The 19,193-nt window shown below is 39.0% G+C and overlaps 2 protein-coding genes across 37 annotated transcripts in view; one reads left to right on the top strand and one right to left on the bottom strand.

Annotated features, from left to right (window-relative positions):
- CACNA1C (calcium voltage-gated channel subunit alpha1 C) overlaps positions 1-19,193 on the bottom strand; it is a 752,487-nt gene that overhangs the window by 707,864 nt on the left and 25,430 nt on the right. The window lies entirely within an intron of this gene.
- The window catches only part of DCP1B (decapping mRNA 1B), a 58,665-nt gene continuing 46,415 nt past the window's right edge, over positions 6,944-19,193 (top strand). For both annotated transcript variants that reach the window (XM_019465033.2, XM_019465032.2), the window contains exons 1-3: positions 6,944-7,218; positions 12,873-12,913; positions 17,885-18,012. In XM_019465033.2, the coding sequence (XP_019320578.2) occupies positions 7,069-7,218; positions 12,873-12,913; positions 17,885-18,012 (319 nt within the window). In that variant the 5' untranslated portion in view covers positions 6,944-7,068. The remainder of the gene's footprint in view (positions 7,219-12,872; positions 12,914-17,884; positions 18,013-19,193) is intronic.

Genomic DNA, 19,193 nt, shown 5'->3' with positions numbered 1-19,193 from the left:
GCTGGCTAGAGTCATGGCCACTGCTCCTAGGAGTCTCCAAAACAGCAGTGAAGGTCAAAGCCCTGCAGAAGGCCGTTTATTACCAACAGGCAATGTAGAAAACACCCTGTCCTTTAATCTTCAAATTACCTCAAGGGAAACAAAAAGCAATGCTATCATTGTTTTTATCCACAGAGGAAGGAGAGCCTTCTTTGGACACTCAAATCCTGATTTTAAAGCCTTATATTTTATGACTACATCAAAATACTTAAAGTGTTTCAAAGAACTCTTTCAGGAATACTCAGAACAGTTACAAAAATAAGTGTTATTACCCCCCATTACAGACAAGAAAAACTGGTCTTGTTTCTACATGATTTCTCCTATCATCACAGAAATAGGTGAAAACCTATAGATGCTGATCCTCAATCCACAAGGCTAGTACAACTGTCAACTTACCTCTCCTCCAAAGACAGTCAATATAGAGCCTGAAAGAGCTCCAGGTTCCTGCCAGTACATCAAAGTGTAGATCTGTATTTGCATTTTTTATATAGTGCTCCCTGTCCCCAAGTTCCCAAGGACATTATGGAAATAAATTAGGAGACTGGCAATGGCGACAATGATAAAAATTAAGAATCACAACCATCAACAAACTAAAAAGGGGGAGAAGGGGCACCTGGGTGGCTCAGTCGGTCCGACTTCGGCTTGGGTCATGATCTCACGGTTTGTGAGTTCGAGACTCGCGTCAGGCTCTGTGCTGACAGCTCGGAGCCTGGAGCCTGCTTTGGATTCTGTGTCTCCTTTTCTCTCTACCCCTCCCCAACTCACGCTTTCTCTGTCTCTCAAAAAGTAAATAAATGTCAAAAAAATTTTAAGAAAGTAATGGCCATGACTAAACATTGATCAAGCCCCATCTTTGTACCAAGCGCTTTATATTCTAAGCACTTCGCATGCATTATATGATTTAGTTCTCATGACAGCCTGAAGAGGTAGGCATTATTATTGTTCTTAATTTGTAGATGAAGAAACTGAGGTCCAGAGTTTAACAGAACCCCCAAGGTTATATAGCTAGGAGAAGATGAGGCCAAGATTTAGACCTGGGTCTCTTTGACTCTAAAGCTCATGTTCTTAATCATTACACTATATTTTTTCCAAAAAGAAAGACATTATGCCACTATGACTGAATTAAATTCTCTGTAGTTTAGGGATATTGAAGGAATCCCAAATCCCAGAAAAATCAATCAGTTAAAGTTACTCAGAAATACTTCTGGTCATTAAGGTATCCCCTAAGCACAGGGCCAAAAATATCAGTGATTTAAATGACACTAGAGTAGAAATACAGGTCAAACCCAATTACAGTGGACCTCAAGGGAGCATTCAAGCTCTTATGGTATCCTGGAACTTTATTATATTAAATACTGCTTGCTCCAACTACTAGAGGACTCACACACCCTCCTTCCCTTTCTCTAAAGTCTGGTGCTTGTCCACACATTAAATTTAACCCTTGATTATATATTATGTTTTATTTTTCACCATTTTTCCATGTATGCTTATCTTCATCTCCTCAACTAGATTTTAAGTTCCTTGAGAATAAAAACTAGGCTTCAAACTTTGTCGCCCTTTCTAATTTATTATGTGCTTACAATGTGCACAAACTGAGTGCCTACTGATGTAAGTTACTTATTGGGAAGGGTGCTTGGATGGCTCAGACGGTTAAGCATCTGTCTTTGGGTTTCAGCCCTGGTCATGATTTCATAGTTGGTGGGTTTGAGTCCCACATTGGGCTCCATGCTATCAGCACAGAATGTGCTTGGGGTTCTCTCTCTGCCCCAAAATAAATAAACTTAAAAAAAAATCATTTCAAAAAAACAAATATACCAGGAGTCAGGAAACTTTTTCTGCAAAGGAAACAATAGTAAATATTTTAGGCTTTGCAGGTCATCTGGTTTTTGTTGTAGCCGTTCAATTCCTTTGTTCCAGGGTGAAAACAACCACAGACAATACATTGAACATGACTGTGCCCCAAATAAAACTTTATTTAGGAAACAGAGGGCCAGATTTGGCCTGTGGGCTGTAGTTTGTCAACTCAATAGAGACTACATACAATACGCTTAAGGGTCCAGCCTGGGAAATGTTTTGAAATATCAGCATTTTATCAGCAGATTCTGTACCTCCCCCTCAGGCCTCTAGCCCATTTTTTAGGGTCCTAGCTTCTGACCAAGCCAATTGTTTTTCCAAAGCCTCTTTCCTTGGACATAAGTTTAGTTCAGCACAATATTTTGCTGTTCATTTTTCCTTTGGGGATTCATACATTAGTTTAAAAAGAAAAAAATCAATCACAAAGTGAAGAGCTGACATGGTAGGGTTGCATCAATAATAAGTAATTAGAAAACTCTTTGAATGTATTCCAGCCAGGAGTCCCTGACACTTTTTCTGACTGCTTCCTATAGGCTGCCATGTAAATCATCAAGGTAACTTGAAATCTGTATTTCACCTGAATTAAAAATCTGCAGAGAGAGCTGATCACTCCTGGCAGCAGGTGACCTAACGGGTGGCAAGGATAAACATTCATTCCTCTGAACAATGACTGCTTCCATCTGAGAACAAGAGAGCACAATGAATGAAGACACCTTTCTCTTTCTTGATTAAAACATTCAGCCCTCAGTTTTGATGTAACATTACTAAGTCCTTAATGGGCTGCTATCTTGACCTAATTTCACTGTGCACTAAACAGATTGTTCATTATCGTTTCTGGGATCATCTACAGGTTTGTTGAATGGAGGTGGTTCAACAGACAGTCACGCTATCTAGAGGGGGAGAATTCTTCTAATTCAATCACCATATTCCACGGAGAAGTTAAGTGACTTGCCTAGAACTGTGGACTCCACCCAAGTCAAATAATTCTAAAGCCATTCCTCTATGGGATTGGTACCACTATGGTGAACCAGCTAGCACCACACACACCTAGGTAATTTGAGAGGTAACTCAGTTTACTATCCTAGTCCTAATGGACAGTCCACTAGGAATCCCCCACATCCCCACTCTGTCCCAGTACAAACTGCTTTATATGAAATTGGCCACATTCAATAACAATTTCCTGAATCACGTGACACAGAGCAGCCTGTGTTTGCAGAGACACAGCAGAGGGTCTATGCAACTTCTATGGTCCCTTCCACCACGCACTCTCAAAACAGGGAGATTTGTCTTTTGCCCTCTCAACTCACCCTTTCCTGAAGCCTTCTTAGGAATCAGGTGTTGAGACTCATGGACATAAGTTATCACAGTGGTTTTTGCATTTTAAGCCTATAATTTCTTTGTGTGGAATTCAAGGCACTTCCTCATGTTTTAGTATGTCCTGAGCATTGAGAAGTAGCTGAATATGTTGTTATTATAGAGGTCCTCTAAGCCCACTAAGCCTGACCCCTGACAATGAGACAAAATGAATAGGTTTAGTAGGACTGGCAGACAGACTCAAGGCAAAGTGAGATTAGAAGAGAATGTGCATGCGTGGTCTCCCCACACCAAAGAGCTCCAATTACCCCATGTCCACTCCAGGTCAGGTTAACAGAGGCTTAATCCTGTCAGTGGCTGGGCCCAGAATGGAGAAATTCTGATCTTTTTTACAGGCTCAAGCAAAGGTTCACCCAACAAGTCCCTTCCTTCCCCACATCTGCCCCTTCTCTTCTGTTCCAAGGCCTTCTGATGGCTGTTTCACATCTTAACTGCTTTGGAATCTCATGGAACACATACCTATATCTCCTATATTATTTCTTCCTCTTTTTGTGAAGTTTCTGATAAGTATGTTTTAGCTCAGATTCTCTATCTTGTAAAAATCCTAGGACTGAACTGTCTGTGGAATTAATGAGCTCCTTGTCACACAAAACTTTGTTGAGATGAACTGAGCATTGACCAGGTAATTGGACAAGAAGGATCCTTCTGGGTTTCTATTATAAATAGTAATAGCAATGAAGAAAATAATACTAATGATAGTACAGTTATAATAATCATAATCATAATAGCTTTTTTCATTTGCAGAACATTTTATAGATTGCAAATCTTTTTCAAGTACTCTTTCTAACTTGATCTCATTTACTCTATAAAATTGGTAGGGTGGATGTTATTTAGGATCCCTAAGTTACAGGTGAGGTCACTTGCTGAAGGTGACTGATAAAAAGAGGTTAAAGTAATTTCCCTTTCCAAAGGGTGCCTGTTCCACTATGTACTGCTGCCTGAAAAAGAAAGGAACCTTGCGCTGAAAACAACTGATAACACAGCTTCAAACCATTCCCTCCACTAGGAGAAAGAGGGCATTCATTAATTCTTTACTTCTATCATCATTTAGTACAAAATTCCTAGCAAAAAGGATGGTTTGTACAGGCAGCACAAGCAGAACATTAGAATTTGTTTAAATCATTTTAGAATCACAAACTCTTAGGGAGTATCCTGCAAACTCCTCTTTCCCCTCCATTCCAACACATTCTACACTAGGACAAATGCAAAACTTAGAGGTTATTTACACAATAAAGAAAAGAGTACTAATAAAGTAGACTGTGTATTTCTGTCTCTAGATTATTATGCCCTAAAAAGTCAATTTATATTTGTTTACAAGTATTCATACATAGCTACAAAACCAAACGTTTTTCAGTTATATCCCTATTTTCAAACAAGTTAAACATATTCTGTTCCTGAAATTACCTTTATGGATTAGGTGGTGAATTCTATCTTAGTCATTGCAATGGTATAAAAATCACAGACCTGGACATTATTTATCATACTACAAACTTGTCTTAAATTGTGGTGTACAAATTTAAATACCAAGTATTAGCACATGTTTTATCTCATAATGACAGTTATAAAATAATCATGAAACCCCAAAGTTACCAATAGATGTTCAAGGTATCATAATGAGGCTTCTGGAAACACAGTGGAAGTATGCCAGCAGTTTGGAAGCCAATGGAAGTTGAAGTGATAGGGATTAAAAAAGAATTCGCCTATTGTAAATGGTCTTTTTACTAACATAGAGCCTGCAATTTAGTATATTTGGATAAGCAATGACCTGTTTTACACAGGTTATTCAAATAGAAATTAGGTAGAAGTCTGTCTTTATCCTAGAAGGCTAGAGCTTAAAGAGTTTGGAGAAAAATAATTTTATTTATTTAAATGTTTATTCAGTTTTGAGAGAGGATGAGTGGGGGAGGGGCAGAGAGAGACAGGGATGGAGGATCTGAAGTGGGCTCCACGATGAAAGCAGAGAGCTTGATATGGGGCTCAAACTCATAACTGTGAGATCATGACCTGAGCAGAAGTCAGACACTGAATCAACTGAGCTACCCAGGCGCCCTGAGAAAAGCAATCTTAAAAAACAGAACAAAGTTCTGTGGGCCAGGAGATGAACAATATGGCAATGCTGAAGTCATTGCGACATTATCTTTTTTGAGTGTTATTTCTAATCCTCAAGGTTTTTCCCCTTTTCTTTTTCTTTTTTTCTTACACTATGTAAAGTTTTTTTTTTTTTAAGATTCAATTTTTCAATCTCCCTCAGAATGTAAACTCTGAAAGATCAGGACTTGATATATTTGGTTCTTTTATCCCAACTCAGATTCCAGTATTTTATAAGTCAAGAGCTCTTAAAAGAAAAAAAAAAAAAAAAGACATTTAATAAGTAAATTTAAGCATCTCATGGTTTAGTTCAATAGAGTGAGCATTTACTAAGTTTCTATTCACAAGGCATTGGACCAACTGCTAGGGAGACAACTAGGGTGTATCTGTGTTCCCTAAAATATTGGGAAAGGTAGACTTTGCCCACTGGCCTCAAGATACAAAGGCAAATTCCTTTATAAAAGAAATGTTAAACATTTACTAAAAGATTTTAACAAAAAGTTACATCCAGTTATACATAATCAAACTGACGAATGTTCATCTTCTCTCAAGGTTTAAAGACCAAATCCTTATCACAGACTTTGTAAATGCCTACTGATCTCATCAGAAAAGACCTCAAGTACTGAGAAGCTGTCCAACTTGTGGTAGTAGATATATGTTTTCTAAACTTCGATTTCTTGCTTGAAAGCTCAAAAATTATCATTGGCAACAATAATTGTCCTTGTTTTCCTGAAAGTGACAGATGCATGTTATTTATTTTTGAAAAAATGTCTATCAAATATGTCTGAATAACCATAGTTTGCCCATCTTTCTTTCAAGTAAAAATAGTGTTCTATGAAAATAAAAATAAAAATATACTAACTCGGCTTTTAACTCAAGCACAGAAGTGTTTTCATGGAGACAAATATACAGTACTCTCATATTCAGCACATGTGCTTTGAACATACTTCTTTCTTATTTTTTCACACAGAATTTAAAAAGTGAACCAAAGAGTTAGACTCTAATAAAGTCAATAGTTTTTACTGCTTTATTGAGAACACTCTTAAGTGACACTGGCTTTTACAGTGTGGTACCGCCGCCTTGATTCTTCCTAAGACACCTGCACTTTTACCGCCATGGTTTTTGCACCATTGGTGCAAATGTCAGCACAGTGAAAGAGGCAAATATATATTAGTATTGCCATGAAAATGGCTCCGACCTGGCCGATTACTGAAAGGGTCTCAGGAACTACCAGGGGGTTTGAGAACCACGCTTTGAGAAGCTGTAGGTGTTAGCGCCTACAGAAATCACAGTTCTGTTTCTCCTCAGTTATTAATGCTTGAGGCTTGAGGCTTATTATTATAGATTTGATCACTGAGCGTCAAAGAAAATACATGCCAAGACGTCGAACACATCCAAGAGATACACCCTATTGCGCGTGCAGCTCCAAGGCTCACAGAAGAAGAAAACAGCTCTTGGGGAGGGGGTACAGGATTCAGACCTCCAGCCTGGGCTTGCCGTTGCCAGTGGCAACGATCGTCGCCGGCGGGAGTGCGGCCATCGATTAGTAATGTCTTGCGTCCGTCACAGGAGGTGGGGGCATGGCTGGAGAAGGAAGGCCTCCCTGGACTTGCGGTCGCCGCGTGTTTTCGGTTGCAAGGTGGCTCGCTCGTTCTGCGATCTATTGAGAGTGGCTTCCGACAGCTCGGGGTTGATGTCGGGGAGGGAGGGAAGATGGCGGCCGTGGCAGCGGGCGGCCTGGTGGGAAAGGGGCGCGACATCAGCCTGGCGGCCCTGCAGCGCCACGACCCCTATATCAACCGCATCGTGGACGTAGCCAGCCAGGTGGCTCTGTACACTTTCGGCCATCGGGCCAACGAGTGGGTGCGTGCGGACGCGACGGGGCCGTGCAGGCAGGGATAGGGTGGGGACGGGGTGGTCAGACTCGGGGCTCCAGAACCCGGTGAGGGGGACCAGACGCTGACGCCCTGGAGGTGGATGGAGGTGGATGGTGGTGGATCGCGGCCTGAGGCCGAAGCTGTGGCAATTGGACTCCTGGGCCGAAGGTTTTGGGGGAGAGGGAGGCCGCTCTGAGAAGCCACCTGAAGTTGGGGAAAAGACTTAAATATCTACGATACCCCACGTGGGGAGACCAGACCGATCAGGGACGGGACCCTGAGAGCTGAAGGAAGGAGGGGGCCCTGATGTTTCGAGGCCGGAAGACTGATGTACTACGAGAAAGTAAAGCAGGGTTCTGTTACAGTAAAACATGGCTGTAGGGGAGGCAGAGTTAGGGGACGGATGGACAAACCGAGTTCTGGTTCTGGAACATCTGTCTTAGATGGGACGAAGAGAAGTGAAGCCTTGGTAGAAGTTGTGAACTCAGGGAATACACCAAGAAAAGAGCAAGCATCGGGAGATCAAGGACAAAATGGGGCTGGGTCTAACACTTCGAAGGAGGCTGACGCTCTTGGGATAATCATTACACCACAGCCTACCAAGACCAAAATGGGTTTAAAATCTGAGTCCGTTTGGGAGCTGAATTATTTAGTGCACTTTTCAAAGCAAAACCCCAGTAAATAGCAGTGGGATGAAATTTAATTTTCCTCACAATTAGAATGGGGTAGGAGCACAAGACACTTGTGTCCTGTTGCAGGAATTACTGCGTGTGATTCTGTAACCCACCCACTTGAATATAGAGATGTGATTTTTCTCTTTTCCTCGTATTGATTTTTGTCCCAAATAATATTAATCCATCCATTATATAGCCATCCATCATTTTTAAATAAGTTAGAAAACAGTATAAAGAATAAGGCCTAGATTAATGGATTTCAGGTGATTTTTTAAATGTATTCTCCAAGACATCAAAATTCAAGCAAGGAAAACATGCATATTGAACAAATTCACATATTTTTTTAACATTTGCATTTGTAAATGTACATAGCCTCCTTATCTCTAGTGTGGATCTTGAGCAGTCTGTAATAAAAATTCACCTGAAAATCATTAACAAAAGTAAAAAGATTGAAAAGGAGACCCAAAAATGGGGGAGAAGAGAATAGCTTTGCCTGAAGTTCTTAACTGAGGAAATTTACTGGAATGGAGCAAGGAATTTAGGTCTGTACTCCTAGTAATCAAGCAAAAAAGGAAAATGGGAGAGCTCTTTAATATTCATTGCTCTGTAATAGAAAGTATGCCACTTGGTCAGGAGAGAGGTTATTTCTTCCTAATTTTCAGGAGAATTTGTCACCTGGGTCTTTATTTAAAGGACATTAAGCAATGTACTGGATAATTTCATCAATGACAATTTAGAAAAAATACAAGGATATTCTATACCTGTATTGCTATTATACTGCTCTAGTAAAAAAAAAAAAAAAAAAAAAAAAGGCCGAAGGCATAATGTGTTAATTCTGTCAAGGTAATTTTGTAGTAGATAAGGACAGAGGATGTATAGTCCTGTGAACTGACTGAACAGTAGGAGTAGAGTCTGGAGAATCTTGAGATACTGTTAACATGTAGAGGAGAACATTAATCATGGAAAACAATTGTCCCCTATGTAGGCTTTTGACAGGATCTGTATGATAGATACCTGTTAAAATAGTTACAGAGGTTTATTAGATAGCCGGTGAAGTCCTTCTAAAGCCTCATCAAAAGGCAGAAGTGTCACAGTGCGTTATTTACAGGAGTTATGTTTTCCTGCTTCCTGGACTTGTTGCCTTCAGATGGGGCATATTTCATTCAGTAAAAGGTCATTCTTTCAAAGTACTGATCTTCAAGGCTGTGGTAGCCGGAAAAAAGAGACCTAGTTCAGATGCAGAGCAGTTGCTGAGGGTAAATGGTTTGTCACCACTCTCTCCATATGCCATCACTTGGCCTCAGGATGGGACCCTTTTGAATATAAACCTAATAAAAGTTTAACGAACAGTCTTGAGATTGGAGGTGAAAGTATATGCAAGAAAGCAGATGGGATGTAACGGAGGAGAATTCTTACTACACTGTAATAGATGAAGAATGACTTCAGGCATTCAGAGCAGGAGGTATTAGTAATAAAGGGTAGATAGAAAATGAGGTACTTGAAGGAAGGATTAAGAAAGATTATGTCATGACTGGGATGGGAATTTTAGAGCTGGAACTACTTCCCATTATCTGGAAAGACTGCTCCCCCCAAATCCCTATGTGTCAGTTGAAGAGTATAACCTTATTTATTTTCATGTCAGTCCTCAGCAGTGGTTTGTAACTAGTTTTGACTTTGTCTCCAGGGAACTTGTTGCTGGCATCCAAAGGATGGAGGCAAGAGCTGCTGCTAAATACCCTGCACACAGGACAAGCCCCTGTGACAAAGATTTATCTGGCCCCAGATGTTGGAAGTGCTGAGTTTGAGAAATTGCTTCAGAGTGACTTTTGTCCTCTTGTTTCTAGCTAGTGGTTTTCTAAGTTTTCTGTGTATCGAAATCACTTGGAGTTTTAAATGGTGTAACCTGCCAGATCAAAATCTCTGGGTGTGAAGTCCAGGCATTTGCTATTTGTTAAAAGCTTCACAGTTGACTTAGGTGCTACATGCATGACTGAGAGAGACCGATTTATGAGGATAAATGGAGACCTACTTTTTCATTATATTAACATAGATAATCAGAAATGCAGAGATTGCTTTGGGTTGTTTCAAAAGTGCCAAATACTATGCCAAGTCCCAATAATTTGCCAGCTAGCACTGTTTTATATTCCATTTTATTATTTTAAATTTTGAACTGCTTAGTTTTTTTAATACATGTTAGATTTTATAATGAAGTGTAATATTAAACCATTAAATTGTACTTTTAAAATTTTAGCTAAAATTCCCCAGAACTATAAACTAATGATTTAACATAGAAGTCCTCCTTGCCTGGAGGAGCTAAGGAGGACCTAATAAAATCTTGTTCTAACTATACCCCAGAACCTCAACCCTGGGCTTTGCCCAGGGGGGGGAAAAAATCTGGTTACCCTTGGATAACTCTGGAGGCACCAGGAAAATGCACACATGAATTAGAGCTGTTCAGCTATGATAGATCAGAATTTACATTAACAAAGTCCTTTTTATCCAGTTGTAACAGAGCACTTAAAATATGTTTTTCAAAAAAATATGTGTTTTCCATCAAGATCTGAGTGGTATAGACTGGTTCTATCTTTTCAGTGGAGAAACTAGCTAAGAATAAAGAATAAACTAGCTAGCCCAGTATGACCTGGAAAGAACCCTACTCTGAGTATTCATAATCAGGATTTAAGAAATCCCTTATACACTTTAATTCAATGCTGATGACAGTGCTCATGGTGGGCAGTGGACACAGTGGATTTTGTTTGGTGCAGACTTACCTAGTTACTTGGGTCTGGATCCCAAGGAAAACTCCAAAGCTGTTGCCTGATGATGTTCATTATACAGGGAGACCAGACTGGTGGGTGTGGAAGTATGGCCCCTAGCCATTCACAGAGAATTTCTAACTTTTTAAGGACCTGTTGCAATTGAAGATGGCCACAAATTCTTTAACACTTTATCAAGAGGGGGGTCCATGACCTTGAGGAACCTATGCTAAGTGAAATAAGTCAGAGGAAGAAATAACCAATACCATATGATTTCACTTATATGTGGAATAAAAAAAATTGCTTATTACCAGTTGGAGAATAATTTCAGAAGAAACATGCCTTTTATATTTCTGATTCTGGATTTTCAAAACTAAAATTGGGCATTAAAGTATTTTTTATTTTTATTTTTTTTAAGAAAAGGTAATTTCTATTACTATTTCATGGAGGAAGAAAGGAAACAAGTCAAAAACTTTTAGCTTTATGTGTACCAATCCATAGAAACAGACTGGTTTGGATCACTAAGATGAAACAGTCCAAGGTCAAATACTGGAAGACAGAAAAGTGTTTTGGCCTTGCAGCAAGTGCCCCTAGCAATACATATATATAGGCTCTTAGTCTAGTTTCTTCACCAGTACATATCTCAATTTCAGTTTCTTATAAATGTAATAATCCAAAAATTTAATCTCTACTTCTTTTTTTTTTTTTTAATGTTTATTTTTGAGAGACAGACAGAGTGTGAGTGGGGAAGGGGCAGAGAGAGAGAGACACACACACACAGAATCTGAAACAGGCTCCAGGCTCTGAGCTGTCCACACAGAGCCCGATGCGGGGCTCGAACTCACTAACCAGGGATCATGACCTGAAGCAAAGTCAGATGCTTAACCGATTGAGCCACCCAGGTGCCCCAATATTTACAAATTATTCTTAAATAAATTTTTTTTAACGTTTATTTATTTTTGAGACAGAGCATGAACAGGGGAGGGTGAGAGAGAGAGGGAGACACAGAATCTGAAACACGCTCCAGGCTCTGAGCTGTCAGCACAGAACCCGACGCGGGGCTCAAACTCACAGACCACGGGATCATGACCTGAGCTGAAGTCGGACGCCCAACCAACTGAGCCACCCAGGCTCCCCTTATGTGCCTTTAAAAAGGGCATGTAAGGCACTGGCTGGCTCAGTCGGTAGAACATGTGACTCTTATTCTCAGGGTTGCAAGTTTGAGTCCCATGTTGGGTGTGGAGATTATTTAAAAATATATCTTTAAAAAATTACCACTTGATATTATATACCCTTGTTCTTAAAGAGTATATTTCTCCTACAACTACAGTGTACTTAAATTTCAAATGATTTTGATAATAGAGATTAATAATAAAATATTAGGTTAAATGGAATGCTGAAACTAAAACATGTAAATAACAAAAGTGCCTTTGAAATTCTGAATTATAACTTGTTTTCTGTTAAAACTTATTATGCATTATATTGATGAACATTTTCATCATGGCCTGGGCCCCTGTCTTCAGAGAGATGGAAGAGAGCCTTTCCAAATGAACTGAAATGAGTTGATCACTTTAACTTTACCACTTAACCAGTTTCTGTGACATTTCTTGAGTCCTAGCCTAGCAATGTTTCTAACTTGATTTCAAAGATCCAAACTAGACTCTAAATATTCCACACCATGTTGGTGATTAATTTTTCTGAAAACTACAGCATTGTTCCACTCTTCTATGTTGTAGTCAAAGTAGAGTTGTTATTGGCAGATCATCTGCTCTCCTAGGTGACAGGATATGGCAAGAGATAATGAACCCAGAAAATAGAAGCGTAATGAAAGGCAGACATGAGTGATTTGCGCAGCTTGCCATATACTCCGCTCACAGGATAGAGAAGGCAGCACACTTTTAGTCTCCTCTTTCAAATGAAATCCATGGAGCAAATTTTTGTATTGTTTTAGCCAGAGGTGTGTTGCTGTCCCTGTCTTTGGTGAAAAGAGATAATGACGGTTTATTTTGTAAACGACAAAAGGAGAATGGATGCTTCCCGATGTCGAATCAGCAGGGCTACTGCCAGGCTGAGGCAGTACTGCTTTCCTCCTTGTCCTAGGAATATTACATAGATTGGCCCTACTTGAAATGGAATGTTCTCTAGCTTCTGTGAAAGTTACTATTAATGAAGAAAATATATATATTTTGCTGTGTTGTTTTTTTTTTTAGGAAAAGACTGATGTGGAAGGAACTTTATTTGTTTACACAAGGTAAGAAAATTTTACTTTTACAAAGAAACTGACAGTCTTTGAAAGAATATGTTGACTCCATTGTGTCCCTCTTCCTCAAATGTAGTTTTATTTCAAAAAGAAGAAAAAAACCTGAATCTTAGTTTGAAGTTATTAGTTGATATAAAGAAGAGAATACTGAGTAATGTCACTTGGTAGCATGTGAGGAATACTAATTGCAGAATGTAACTTAAACTCCAATACAGACAAACTTAAATCTTGGTGTTCTTTTATATATATATATATATCTATATATATATATATATTTTTTAAGTTTATTATTTAAAGAGAGACAGAGACAACATGAGTGGGGAAGGGGCAGAGAGAGACGGAGAGAGAATTCTAAGCACTGCCTGTGCAGACCCCAATGTGGGGCTTGAACTCACTAAACCATGAGATCATGACCTGAGCTGAAATCAAGAGTTGGATGCTTAATCGACTAAGCCAGCCAGGTGCCCCTTTGCATTCTTTTAAAAATAGTATTAAGTATTTATCCTTTAATTCAAATTAATGGTACAAGGTCCTTGAATATAATGCATTGGCAAGGAGAGAAGTACACTATTAAGAATATCAGATTATTTAATCATTATTTGGAAAAAGATTTTATTGGTCACCTCACCACACACCCGCCTTTGACTCTTTAAAGAAATATGCACCAAAATTAAAGATGTCTTTGAGTCTTCCATTATATAGTCAATAGAATGTGTTTCAGGATAGATTTAATAAACTCAAGTTTTTTGTCATTTGTATCAGAAATTGTTAACATCATATATGCATACAGATACATGTAGTATGTATATTGTCTTAATAGCTAAATGTCTTATTCACATAAAATGTCATAGCTAAGGCCCATCATTGTCAGTGGGAGGACAAAGATAAAATACAAAGGCCTAGTACAAACCCTCTTAGAGCAAAGTTTCTTTCTTTTTTTTTTTTTTTATTTATATATTAAGTATATTTTTTTTTAATTTTTTTTTAATGTTTATTTTTGACAGAGAGAGAGACAGAGTGTGAGCAGGGGAGGGATAGAGAGAGAGGGAGACACAGAATCTGAAGCAGGCTCCAGGCTCCGAGCTGTCAGCACAGAGCATGCTGCGGGGCTCGAACTTACAGACCGTGAGATCATGACCTGAGCTGAAGTCAGACGCTCAACCGACTGAGCCACCCAGGTGCCCCTAAGTATCTATTTTTGAGAGAGAGAAACAGCACAAGCTGGGAGAGGGGAGACAGGACCTGAAGCAGGCTCAGCACTAACAGCAGAGAGCCTGACACTGGCCTCAAACTCACAAACCATAAGATTATGACCTGAGCCAAAGTCAGGCGCTTAACCAACTAAGCCACCCAGGTGCCCCAAGAGCAAACAGTTTCACTGGGGAGATAGAAAATGCACACACACACACACACACACACAGAGACACACACGCAAGTATATATTTTTTACACATTCACATTTAAAGTTACCCCCCCCAAATAAACATAAACCCCAATACAGATAGCCTATCCTCACGGCCAGTTGATAGGTTATAAGCAATGAATGGGCTGCTGTGATTCTGGAAGGCATTTTAGAATTGGTGGGTCTCAAGTAGGCCTTAGGAATAAGGTAGTACTTGACTTGCATAGAAGAGAGGGAAGGGCTGTCTCAACAGGAAGAATTTTGGAAGCCGAGGCATAGAACCCAGTGTGGTGAAGGAACAGTAAGGAAAATGACTTGTGGCTGCAGAGAGTTTTTACTGGTTTATGTTAGTTAGGAGACAGTGAGGGTGAAGAGATTTTGCTGGCTTAGAATGTCAGACTATGGATTTTGACATTTATTTTCTTAGCAGTAGGGAGTCCTTGAAGGTTTATGACCAGGGAAATAATAGTTCTGGCAAAATGTGTGGGGTAAGTCAGTACATTAGCATTATGAAGATGCACTGATTCCAGAAGAAGTTGGAGTTAGGACATTGGACAGATTATTGCAGTGGAGTAGATATGAGATGAGGAGGGGAGGGACTAAAATGGTAGGAGTGGAGCTGGAGAAGATTTCTTGAAACATTGCACATATAGAAGGGGTGATGAAATTTTTTAAATAAATTTAAAAAATGGAAGTTTTGAAAGGGAAGACTGAAAAACTGACAGAACTAGGAGCAGAATGGAAAGACAGGAGGTCGAGAATCTGGGCTGAAAATAATTTTATTTTGAAATAACGATTTTGGAATGATAGCAGGGCATTCAGGTGGAGATGCCTGGTCCCGGTCAGGGATGGAGATACAGAGTTTGGAGTTATCTGCCTTAATTTGGTCATTGAAGCCATGAGAGAATGAGTGTTCTCTGAAGGACAGGAAAGTGACAAAAGCTAATGGTCAAGTTTTAGGGCCCCAGAGAGATGGAGAAGAGCCAGCCGTACAAATACAAGCAAAATGAGAATGGTACAGAGGCCAGATGCGGGCACCATGCAGGAATGGTGGAAGAGTGTGCAGGTGCAGGTGCAGGCGGAGGCCATAGTGGGAGCGGAAACAAAGGAATGGATGAACGAGGTAAGGAGGAGGTCCAGTTTCTTCAAGGTTTCAGAAAAGTGGGAGTGCCCAAGAGCCGTTGGCTATTTCAGTTTACATTCCACAGTACCAGAGCATACCACCAAGTGAGTGTCTTCAGTAGAGTGTAGATTACTCTTGAGAATTCTGAAGTGTGGAAAGAAAACCAAACAGTTGAACTCTGATATATGCTAAGCACACAAATGACACATTCTCATTCATTTTTCACATGTATTAATCTTTTGAGAAGTGAAAGAAAAGATGTGTTCATATACATTAATGATTTATTTTAGGGATTTTTAGTAGGGTCTCTCTCTCTCTCTCTCTCTTGTCTGCAGAAGATTAACAAATTATACCTTTTTGTACCCCCCAAAAATGTAGATTTTGCATTCTCAAGTATTTCTTAATATACTCTGAGTTCCAAATGGAGCTGTCACTTAAACCATTAAGTTGAGAAACAACTCTTTCCCTGTTCCTTAATCTCTTCCCCATATCTAACTCCTCAACAATAGGAGCTTCTCCCATCTCTCTCCTCTTCCCCCCCCCCCACTAGGGGGGAGGTACACCAACCCCCCTCCACTCCCCCCCGCCGACCAGATAGATGTCAGATTCTAGCATGTTGAGGTCTTTTCTCAGTAGAGAATGACAGAAAGCTCATAAAAGTCAGAAGGGAGTGTTTAGTACAGGTAATGGAGCTGCTGGTGATAATATTTTGACTTCTGTTATGGATATTGCTTTAAAGCAACTGGCACATTTATCCCCTGAGCCTATTTTATAAATTATGAGATGATATAATAACCATACTATTACAGAGGTGAGGTCCTATTGTGATAATGAAATACTTGAAGAATCAAATTCTGATTCTGTATAAAAACACCTAAAACACTTAAAAAATTATTTCTTTATTTCCTCCCATGGCTTGCTTTCTGTGATAGAGAGTTCATAGAGACACCCACTGGTGATTTTTGAGCTTGACACTTCCAAAGGACCCTCTGTCAGAGATCTCTGGAACTCAGTTTTCATACTTTCTGAGAATTTAAGTTGAAATGATTGTAATGATTATTTCTAGTATTGGTTATATGCCCACCTCTGCTTTACCTCTTTGTAAAATAAGTTACACAATGATTGCCTTCCATCAACTTTAAAATTGGAAGTCTCAAAAGAAAATTCTGTAGGTGGTACTGTAGCTTTATTTTACTTCTTTATTAGCATTAAATGGCTAAGGTGAAATAAAATTAAAACATGAACACCTTTCCTTCCTATTGCTCACAACATTTCTGTGGGTTTGTTACCCTGCTGCCCTAGTTTCAAGTAAATAAATGAATTCTGCTTGCTTCATTTTCAGCATAGAAGCATTTGGTGTTTCATTTGTCACCAGAAGTTGCACAGTTGGATTACTATATGGCTGTCACCCAAGAGTAGACAAATGCACATGTAGCTGGTAGAGTTCTACTTGGTGTAAAATTTGGGCTCTTTCTGCCTGACAGAGAGTAGGCACTGACAGTTTATTCAATGAAACAAAAAATAAAAATCACTAAATGCCACATTTTTATGGAGAAAAACTTTTATACTAGTTTATCTGTGAAGCTGTTTGCTTACTTCTGTAATGTTTTAATTGTACTGAATCTCTTTACAAGTTTGTTGACCAGAGTGAGTGGCATCATTTCTCTAAATTTCAAACTGACACTAACATTTTCTATGAAAAATTTCTTCATTATGATTGTGATGTACATTCTCTATTAACTATCAAGATTCTTCAAAAGTGTGTCTGTAATTTTTTAAAGTGGTTAATATTCCTGCCTTAAAGGAATTTACAACCTAAATAGGGAAACAAGGTATCTCTACACACATAGCTAAATGAGTAAGACTTGATTTTGCCAAAGGAACAGCAATGGCAGTCATGCTGTATGTGTTACATATGAAGTGGTGCATAAATTAGTACATTAATTCTGTTAGTCAATAGTAAAGAATCATTGCTTTAGGAGCACCTGGGTGACTCAGTTGGTTATGTGTCTGACTCTTGATTTTGGCTCAGGTCATGGGATCGAACCCCACATCAGGCTCCGTGCTGAGCATGGAACCTGCTTAGAATTCTCTCTCTCTCTCTCTCTCTCTCTCTCTCTGCTCCTCTCCCCTGCTAGCTCTCTCTCTCTCTGTCTCTCACTCTGTTTCTCTCACTCTCTCTCCCTCTCAAAATAAATAAATAAACATTAAAAAAAAGAAACCTTAAAAAGAATCATTGCTTTGTATGTGTACAGTCTGCTTGCACAAAGCTGTATATACATATATATATATATATATATATATATATATATATATATACACACACACACACATATGCAAAAAGGTTGAGAGACATTCAAATACTAGTTCTACTAAAAGTGTACTTCTGTTGAATAACTTGTCTTTTGATATCCTCCCCACCCCTTGTGATTTTTAGGTCTGCTTCTCCAAAGCATGGGTTCACCATTATGAATAGGTTGAGCATGGAAAACAGGACAGAACCCATTACTAAAGACCTGGATTTCCAGCTCCAGGACCCTTTCCTTCTCTACAGAAATGCCAGATGTGAGTCTTTCTTAATGCATTTGGTAGTTTTATTTCTGCAGTTTGGCCAAGTGTTTTAAATTGTATAGTGGATGTGTTTGTGTTTGTGTTTAGTATCAGCATCAGTTAGCTTGGGAAATGCATGTCCCGTTGAGAGGGAATATCTTCTTCCTTGAGAAAGTTTAAATGAAAACAATGTGATATGATGATGGAAGTATTTGAACCCTGTCTTTTGCAGTTAGACCACTTTGTAGTAGAACCCACTGGAGATTTTAAGCCTGAGCAGGGCTAGGTGAGGTGAATTCTTGGTCAGGAGACTATAGAGGGACAGACACATAGGCAGTGTACAGATACAGAATTAGTGATTCAGCTAGTGGCACTTTTTCCTTATGTATCACTTTTGACTGAACATCCTGACAGGATGTTTGAGGGAGAGGGCCTATATTCTAGAATTGCCATCTTTTGAACATATAGTAAATGAAAAACCAAAGCCAAAAGAGTTTTGCTCATTACGAATTTCATAACACTTTATAATGTTCAACGTTACATAACACTTTGTAGTATTAGATAACTAACTAGGCCTTGTCTGATTTGAAATGAGGTAGCAATGACCTATCCGATATTCTCTCTCCATTTTACTCTTATATCTTATCTGACCATTTGTGTTGAACTATTGGGCAGCCCAGAGAAGAATGATGAAAAGTATATAAACTGCAGGAACATCTCCATACACAGAAAATGAGAGCATCCTTAAATATAAATTGTATGTGCATGCACATGATCTGTGCTTTATGCGTAACTTGCAGAAAGACTTTGCAGTTAGGAAATGTTTTCCATACGTTTGCCACCTTGCTTTTGAGGTCAAGGTACAAGAAGTTGCTGACTGTATACTCTTCAGTGTAATTTTAATAATGAATGTAATGCAAATAATATTTAATGTTTTAACTTCAGTGAATTGTTTTGAAATATAGTATTTTAACTTATATTCACATGTAATTAAGTTGTCATGAAAGGTGGTCATCTATTATTTAGAGAATACAGTTAAATTCTTATGAGAAAAAAAGCCATTAAAACTGTAACATGACTTACCAATGGTAAGTCCTGTGAAGTAAAAAAAATAGTAATATAGGGAAAATTTTGTTCTTTACTCCTATTTCTTTGGTGGGAGTGTAGTTAAGTCAATTGTAGCTTATAGGTATTTG

Source organism: Panthera pardus, unplaced genomic scaffold, assembly GCF_024362965.1.
Source record: "Panthera pardus isolate Hobbes unplaced genomic scaffold, ASM2436296v1 HiC_scaffold_6, whole genome shotgun sequence".
In the NCBI taxonomy this organism is placed as follows: domain Eukaryota; kingdom Metazoa; phylum Chordata; class Mammalia; order Carnivora; family Felidae; genus Panthera; species Panthera pardus.
This window is presented reverse-complemented; position numbering and strand designations above follow the sequence as displayed.